At 46.2% G+C, this 9623-nt stretch overlaps 1 protein-coding gene across 1 annotated transcript; it reads left to right on the top strand.

The window, feature by feature from the left end:
* The first annotated feature begins 7550 nt into the window (after positions 1-7550).
* LOC101757390 (probable E3 ubiquitin-protein ligase ARI7) lies at positions 7551-8099 on the top strand. Its single transcript, XM_004959599.1, has one exon. It carries the CDS (start codon positions 7551-7553, stop codon positions 8097-8099), a length of 549 nt encoding a protein of 182 aa, XP_004959656.1.
* The last annotated feature ends 1524 nt before the right edge of the window (positions 8100-9623 follow it).

Genomic DNA, 9623 nt, shown 5'->3' with positions numbered 1-9623 from the left:
TAGTATCCGCATAAATAATTCCCTGTATTCTGTCTCAAACACTATATATATGGGAAAAAAAGTTATGAAATATTTGTTGTGTTCAAGGAAGTGACATGAGATGTGCAAATTCAATACATACCTGAAATTCTGAGTGGATATGAAGTTGCTCCTCGAATTCACCTGAGTGATGTTGTCGGAAGTGAGCCCATGCTTTGTTAAGCTTGTCTATGAGGTCGGTGTATTGATTTACTGTGAAGACTACAACAATATTTACTGTGAATTGCTAGTAAATGACAACAAAAAAGAATGACTAAATAAAACTTATACATTTTGTAACAATAATTGACTACGGAATTAATGACTACTATTTATACATTTTGTAACAATAATTGACTACAAAGAAGAATGGCTAAAACTTATACATTTTAAAAAAATAAATGACTAATACAATTTGTTACAATAAATAACAATAAAAAAGAATGACTAATATTTATACAATTTGTTATAATAAAACAATGCAAGGCAATAATGTATACTAATTTCCTAGCGCTATTTATAAATTTTCTAATTTTCATAACACAATTTCTATATCACCATTTCCATACTAATAATTAACATTTTTTCTATAATTTCTCGCTATTTTAATAATTTTTCTATAATTTCTAGCTATTTTAACTTATTCCTAAATCATAGAATTAAAAAGAAATAAAAAGAAAAAAATGACGTCAGCACGGCCGCGGGCTTACGTCAGCGGACCAGACGACGAGCCCGTGGCCGCGTGCAATATCTCGGGCGGCCGCTAGGGAGGAGTGCTGGCGGGGCCCAGTACGGTCGCCGACGGGTTGGGGCTGCCGAGTTCGGCGGCGGCGCAGCAGAGATGGCGCTGGGGGCGGACGGGCGGCGCGGCAGAGATGGCGGCACTGGGTCGGGGGAGGAGGAGCGCGTCAGAGCGTGCCAAAACGAAACTGTCCTCCTTTAGTACCGGGTATTTTTATCACCCGGTACTAAAGGTGTTTGTAGCCCACTGTTCTGGCTTCCTGCCTAAACATCTTTTTATTTTGTTTTTTTACAAATGCTATTATATTAATTTATTGTGTAGTAAATCAAATTATATTTATAAAAATTGAAAAACAATTTGTTAGCTTGATGCTATAAAAATATTAGATTCAGTCAAATATTAGGAAAGTTATTAATTTTAACTTAGTAGTATGTTATAATGGTCATAATACTTATAATACTTATGTTAACTTTAAAATTAGAAAAAATAGATATTTTGACCATGTAAAAATTTATTATTCTCTGTATATTCGAGGAGTAGCTCGATGGGACCTTCATACTATTCAATCACTCAAACATGCTTTCCGTCTCTTCCTTTCTGAGAGTGTAACTGGCAGGATGCAAGTAATGTGCATCATCTCTCTTTTCCGGATGTAGACCATCTCGTTGTTTCATACGTTTCAGGTCCCAACGTGCTTCAATTGTATCTTTGCCTTTCCATATGTACCTAGAAAGCCAAGCATGTTACGCAAATTTTTTTCGTCAGGTGCATCACATCGATTGCATTATAGACCTCAAAGACTTTCCAAAAAGGTAGCTCCCAAAATATGCTTCAAGTACATCACATTGGGTGCTTAGCAGGAAGAAATTGATGATGGCCTGTATACATGATTTTCCTACAGTGTTTCAAATATATGCTACAAGTATCATCTAAACAGTGCGTGCAGGTTCGATATCCCTTGTTTGTCTGTCTGGACAGATTACCAAGTGCCGATCAATCATTGATGGTTACGAACAACAATGCTCGTAGATTAAAAGTCTCCTTTTTATCCTCATCCCACACACGTACTCCTTCTTCCTTCCATAACAGTAAAAATTCATACACAACGATCTTAGGTAAACATCAATATTGTTGCCATGTTGTTTTGGGTCTTGGATAATTACTGGCATCATAATGAACTTCCGCTTCATGCAGATCCAGGACGGAAGATTGAACATACATAAGGTTACAGGCCAAGTGCTATGACCACTACTGAACTCACCGAATAGATTGAATCCATCTGTACTTAAACCAAACCATATGTTCCTTACATCCTTTTCAAACTTGGAAAATTCTATGTCAACTGTTCCCCGCTGGGACCCATCAACGAGGTGTCTGATCATTTCATCTTACTTACGTTCTTCTTTGTACCAACGCATTAACTTTGCATGTGTCTTGTTTCTGAACAAACGCTTCAAGTGTGGTACTACAAGAAAATACCACATTACTTTCGCAGGAACTTTCTTCTTGCTGGCCTGACCCTCAACATCATCGGGATCATCTCGCCTGATCTTATAATGTAGTGCTTCGCACACAGGACAAGCCTCCAATTTCCCGTATTCCTCACCGCAATAGAGGATACAGTCATTAAAATATGCATGTATTTTTTGTACCTCCAAACCTAGAAGGCAAACAACCTTTTTCTGCTTTGTACGTGGAGGATGGCAATTCGTTCCCCTCAGAAAGTATGTTCTTTATGATTTTTATTAACTCATCAAAACTCTTGTGGTACCAACTTTTCCAGTGTGGTACCAACAAACCTCGGGAAGTATGTTCTTTATGATTTTCATTAACTCATCAAAACTCTTGTGGTACCAACTTTTCCAGTGTGGTACCAACTTTTTGTGCCCCTGTTTGCAATCTGGGTACAATAATTTCTTATGATCATCTAACATACGCTCGAACTTTTTTGACTCCTTCACATTCTCGCAGTCTTCCTTTGCATCTCGCAACACCTGACCTGGATCATCGGTTGGACCTTCTTCTGCAACCATCTCTTCTTTAGCCTCACCCATTGCAGCATCTGCAAAGGTACCTCCTTGAGTACAGTCAGGAATGTAGTTACCATCTTCTTCATCATCATCATCTTCCATCACAACTCCTCTTTCCCTATACTTAGTCGAAACAAAATAGTTAGGCATGAATCCCGAACTGTATATGTGGACTTGAATAGTCTTTCTGGATGACTAATCCTTCTCACTTTTGCAAATTCGGCATGGACAATAGATGAAACCAGACGGTAGCTTGTTGGACTCTGCCAGATCGAGAAAACCATGCAAGCCATTAATATACTCCATGGAGTGTTTGTCCGCGTTGTACATCTATTGCCGATCCATCTACAAAGTATTACCGAACCAAAGATATGCTGATCATCCATAGAATTATACATGAAACATAACAAACATGATACAAATACCATTAAACTCAAATGTTGATGAAAGCTTAGATAGAAATACATAAATTTAAATTTTAGACCCAAACAACATGATACACTACGACAAACTCAAATGTTGCTGAAAGTTTAGATAGAAATACAGAAATTTAAATTTCAGATCCAAACAACATGATACAGTATGACAAACCATCCACTGAGTACCATCTAGGAGGACTTTAAGCATCCTTGGGTGGCGAAGATGAAGGTTTTCCTGACCCAGCCTTATCCTGTACTTTATTTGTGCCTCCTGCGACGGTAGTACTCAGTGGACTTAAAACCCTCGGGACTAGCGGTGGAGCATAACGACCACCAAAAGGAGATTCCTGACACAACGCAACAACATCTTCATGATATATTTGCAAATAACGAAGCATTGTTCTCTCCCACATGCTCATTTTCTCCAGCTTATCATGAGGACCAACTATGGTTTTCCCCTTGCCGCGAGAGAAACGACGATCGCCCCCACCATCACCACTACCTCCAGCAGCAACAGCCATCTCTATGTACCATAATTTGTTTCGCTCATATTTGCAAATGGCTAAACTATGAACAAATTATACTTTTCCCACAATTTATTTAGCTCAAACATAACATATAAATGAAAAAACTTCTCCATTGTAACTTATTCTAAAAATTGCCTAATTACATACCTCTATTCCATCTTATTATCTCTATGTACCATAATTTATCTCAATCATATTTGCAAATGACTAAAATATGAACAAATTATATTTTTTCCCATAATTTATTTAGCTCATATTTGTAAAGGACTAAACTATAAAATTATTCCTCTAACCTCATATCAATTTCTTTAACTATACAAACCATAACATCCAAAAAAGTGTAGCTTATTCTAAAAATCACAAATATGAGCCCTAGATAACACATGCATATAAATGAAAATTTTCTCCATTGTACCTTATTCTAAAAATCACAAATTACTCTAGCTCTGTTGGATTTAGTAGCCTGACAGTCCACCAGGGGGTTACCCAAGTGGTAGATTTATAGGGAGGGAGGATAATAAGACCATGAACTTGATGGTAACGCAAGGCACAAGACACAAAGATTTATACAAGTTCGGACCGCCAGTGTAATACCCTACGTCCTGTTTTGGGGATTGTTTTGCACCCTGCGTTTGGGTGTTGGTTGGTGTGTTGAGGGATTGGATCGGTTCCCCTCCTAGGGGTACTCCTACCTCCCCTTATACACTTCAAGGGGTAGGGTTACATGGCAGGATCCCTAGTCGGTTAGTATAGATGAGATCTAGTCGGATTACAACACGTGAGGAGCCCTAACCGGACTCTCTATCCTGCCTTCTTTATCAAGTCGGACCGGCCCATTAATGGTCGGCTAGGCCCTCCATGAGGGTACCCGGGTATCAATAACCATTAAGCCCCCGAGCGGTGTGGAGCTGAACGGTAGCCCAACACAAATGCCGAGTTGGATAAGCTTCGCCCGAGTGCTTTCATCGTCTGGTTGCTGAGAAGCTGCGCAGTACTCAAAGAAAAATCCTTGATCTTATAGTCTTTGTCTTGTGAAACATCATGGATGCACATCAAGTGCAGCCTCCAAGCCCCCGAGCACGAGGACTAGCGGAGCCACGGAAGCACGCCGACCCAAAGTAGGCGTCCAGCCCCCGAGCGCGAGGACTGGAGAAGCAACGGAGGCACGCTGAGTCACCTCCCGCACCCATCCTCTGAGCTTGGGAGGTCGGTCTGGTGGCAGGAGGCACGCCGAGTCATCTATAGCATCCAACCCCCGAACCTGGGAGCCGGGCGAGTCGTGGAAGTACACCGAGTCACCTCCTACCCCAAGCTAGAGAGGTCGGTTGAACAACATGAGGCAAACCGAGTCGTCTGTGGCACCCAGCCCCCAAGCCTGGGAGCCGGCCAAGTCGAGGAAGCGCACCGAGTCGCTTCCCGCCCTAAGCTAGGGAGATTGTGGCGCCCAACCCCCGAGCCGGGGGCTGACCGAGCCACGGAAGCACGCCGAGTCGCCTCTGTCGCCCAGCCCCTGAGGTTGGGAGCCGACCGAACCACGGAAGCACGCCAAGTCGCCTCCTGCCCCAAGCCCCCAAGTCTGGGAGGTCGGCCGAGCGGCAGGAGGCACGCCGAGTAGTTTCTGAACTGTAAAAGGAGGCACGCCGAGTAGTTCTGAACTGTAAAAGGACAATGCAAACATTATGTAGCATAATGTAGAATATTTAATGATTGAATAACTTGGACGTTTAATCAGCGTAAAAGTAAACTCTTGCACGTCCTGCTCTTATAGGCCAGGTAATTTTCCCGAGTAGTTAGCCCGTTACGTTTAAGCACCTGACTCTGCCGGGGTGTTGCCGAGTGGACTCGAGCGTGCTTAGTAGGAAGCGACACATGAGGGTCAGGCTTCACGGATTAAGGCGTGTGCTACCCAAGTATTTTAGCAACCATTCAGAGGGACGGACAAGCTACATAGCAGTCGGAACTGTGCGGAAAAGCACCAGCATGAGCTCCGTGGGGTGTAACTCCTAACTGCCCGTGTGGTGGACGGACCAAGCTGTATAAGCAGTCAGGGTGCGACCAAGGTGGTCGGCGAAAGTTACAGAGACGTAGAGGAGCCGAGGTGGTCGGTGAAAGTCACGGAGACATGGAGGAGTCGAGGCGTATGTAGGTATACTGAAGTCGTAAAATATTTAACTGTAAATAAGACTTAGCTTGATTCGTGATCGAGTCAGAGAACCCGCGTGTCATCTTCGCGTTTAGGCTTAGAAGCCCCGACCGTCATCTTGATCGTAGTGGTTGACGGACAGTTGTTGATGAAGCAAACTAATCAGGATTCACCCCCAACTATCATGCCGGATTCGAGTGGTTGAATTAGTTGGCGACGTGTCGACGACGTTGACCGTAACTAGTGCGTGGCATCATCGTTAGCTCGTCGAAGCTGCCGCCAAGCGCAGTGGACTCGCATGAGCTCTGACCCACACGATCCGTCGTTGGGTGCTCGGCAAGTTAGCCATACAGATTATGGAAGACCATGGATATGCGGATTACGGAAGACCACGGATATGCATCAGGTGAGATAATAAATAACATATTAGAACAAATATCATCGGCCAATCACACGAAGGAGCATGATATATTATACGAAGAAGAAAAATAATAGAAAGATTATTTCCCTATTCACGTGTACTTCCTGTAGATTGATTCTTCTTAGCTGCATGCAGGCAAACATGGAGTCAACGCCAGGAAGCAGGGACATAGGAATCCAGCCGCACCCTTCATGTGCTTGTCAAGTCGATGCAGATAGAATCATGGCCGGCGGCAGCCTGGGTGCAGATGAGTACAGCTAGAGCAACAACTATGATCGCAGAGAGCGTGTTGGCGGCAGCCGTGGTAGTTGCCCCGTCTTGGGCATGTAGTGGCTGTGAGGCCGTTGCTAATGACACGCGATGCCAGGCGACGCTCGGTCAGCACGTACATATTAGAAATAAAAGATCAATACATGATTAGCTTCTCAAAAATCAGATTGATCTGATAACGATATTGAGAACAACTCACCCAGATTTTGAATGACTGCCATCAAATTCGCTGAGGAGGACCTCACGATCACCTCTACCTAGTGTGCCAACTATCGGATTTAGTAGCCCGACAGTCCACCAGGGGGTTACCTAAGTGGTAAAGTGGTAGATTTGTACGCAGGAAGGATCACAAAACCATAAACTTGATGGCAACGCAAGGCACAAGACACAAAAATTTATACAGGTTCGGGCCGCCAGTGTAGCGTAATACCCTACGTCCTGTTTTGGGGATTGTTTTGCACCCTGCGTTTGAGTGTTGGTTGGTGTGTTGAGGGATTGGATCGGTCCCCCTCCTAGGGGTACCCCTACCTCCCCTTATATACTTCGAGGGGTAGGGTTACATATCAGGACCCCTAATCGGTTAGTATAGATGAGATTAGTCAAATTACAATACGTGAAGAGCCCTAGCCGAACTCTATCTCATGCCTTCTTCATCAAGTCGAGTCGGGCCATTAGTAGTCGGCTAGGCCTCCATGAGGGTACCTGGGTAACTATAACAGTCAAGCTCTAAAGCATAAAACTTAGTACACTAACCGTATATTAAAGGAGGATGAAGTTTCTAACCTTTAGAACACTTGAATGAGTGAAATCCTCACGAAATGGTCAAAAATCCGGCAGCACCTCCTCTACTTCACTATGAATGGATGAAACCGAGCTGGTACCGGTACTAAAGGAGATCACAGGGACTAATGGCGTTAGTCTGATACTAATGCTCATATTAATACCGGGTCGAAAACTAACCGGTATTAAAGGCTAATATCATGCGGTATTGCAACCGCTACCCGGCGGGCGATGGCGAGTCGGAGTTCGCTGAGGAGGAGACGCAGCGGGAGCAGGCCAGGGCGTCGCTCGAGAGGTACTTGCACTACTACGAACGCTGGACGGAGCATGGCGCATCGATGAGGAAGGCGCGGCAGGACCTGGACGCTCTGGAGGGCAGCGGGCTGGACGAGCTCGCCGACGCCATCGGCGTGCCGCCGACGGAGCTGGGCTTCCTCCTGGATGCGCACGCGCAGATCGTCGAGGCGCGGCGGGTGCTGAGGTGGACGTACGCATACGTGTACTACCTGCAACCGGAGCGCGACAGGGCCAAGCGCGAGCTGTGCGAGTACCTCCAGGGCGAGGCCGAGAGGTCGCTGGAGGTGCTTCACCTCTGCGCCGAGCGCAACTTCGTCTCTGCCACTAGGCACGCCGCCGTGAGGTTCGCGGAGTTCAGGCAGAAGCTCTGTAACCTGACACTTGTGACACGGAGCCACTTCAGCAAACTCGTGGAGGGGTTTGAATCCGGCATGGCCGAGGTCGTGTCGTGATCGTGTGTAGGGGTTCAAGTGCTGTGTTCCTTTTATCTGCGAATGAGTTCTTCCTGTCAGTGAAAATGTTTCATATGTTTCGTCTCTTCCAGAGTCAAATAGCATAAATTTGTATGCTATATGCACGCATTTGGCTATCATAAAGTGCGACTAGATCTTTGTGTAATGAATTCGAACTTGCAAACTCTTAGCGCACCAACTGTGCTAGTAGCTGAAACAACATTTTCCCGTGCATAAACGCAAACACCCGTTGGTACGTCGAGGACATCCGTTGGTGCCCCGGGCCCGGGTGCGCCCTTGCCGGCTCGTACCTGGTACCTCCATGAGGTGGTCGTTTGCACCTGCAGGAGCCCGATCTTCTTCTTCCGAAGCGGCGTGGAGGCGCACTGGCCGGCGTCCTGCGATGGCCAAGCGCCGCTCCGACTGGGAGGCCGCCAACTGGCTGGTGGCCAACACGAAGCCCTGACCCAGGTGTGGGAGCCCCGATCAAGAAGTACCAGGGGTGCATGCGCGTGACGTGCCCGGACCCCTGCGGACAGCAGTTCTGCTGGCTCTGCCTCGTCCCGTGGGACAAGCACACGGGCGACGTCCTCTACCAGTGCAACCGCTACGCCAACGCATACTACCTGGACCGGGAGCGCGACGGGGCCAATCACGAGCTATGAGAGTACGTCCGGGGCGTCGCTCGAGCGGCTGCACCGCTGCGCGGAGCAGGAGAGGGAGGACCGTACCTCTGCCTCCGCACCGGCGCGGCCGGCGCCGGCTCTGCCGCCGAGATGCTCGCGGAGTACTGGGAGAAGCTCGCGGCGCGCACGGGGGTGACGCGAAAGCACTCCGATGAGCAGAGCTCGTGAAGGGTTTTTGAGTGTTTGACAGTTTGAGGACGGTATGGCCGAGGTCATGGCGCAGGCTGATTCTGTTCACCGTGGCAGTGTCCAATAATGTCTATCCTAGGGAGCTTAATTTGGTGGAAAAAAATCAATTTGTGAAAGAAAAATGTTGCCTGGTTTAGCATCCAAAACTGTTTCAGCAACAGTAATCAGTAACAAGTTCCCCTGCAGGCCTGCACTAGAACTGCACAAATTTCCACAATTTTTTAAAACAGGAATTACCGAGACCAAACAGCGTACTCGCTGTCCACCATGAAGTCTATACATAGTTTATATCATTATAGGAGGAGCAGAAGAAGCCTCCATGCCCAACCGAGCAGTATGGCTTGCAAGCTCTTCATTTCAGAGAACACAAACTAAAGACACGCAAATTCACCACCTACGGAAACAGATTGAATTTTCGAATGAACGAGATAAACTGGGCCACGGCCTAATTTGCACATCATTGCCCAAGTTGAATTCGGCCCAGTCCAGGTTACAGCCTCCCCTTCCTCACAGTCTGACGAGGCAGCAGAAAAACGGTGCTATTGTCTGATTGAGATCAGGCCAAATTCCTGTCCAGAAGGAGGAGGAGAGGAGAGAGATCAGACCAACTTTCCAACTGAGCGGTTGCATTGCATGCCCAGAAAAATGG

This window comes from Setaria italica, chromosome II (genome assembly GCF_000263155.2).
Source record: "Setaria italica strain Yugu1 chromosome II, Setaria_italica_v2.0, whole genome shotgun sequence".
NCBI classification, from domain to species: domain Eukaryota; kingdom Viridiplantae; phylum Streptophyta; class Magnoliopsida; order Poales; family Poaceae; genus Setaria; species Setaria italica.
This window is presented reverse-complemented; position numbering and strand designations above follow the sequence as displayed.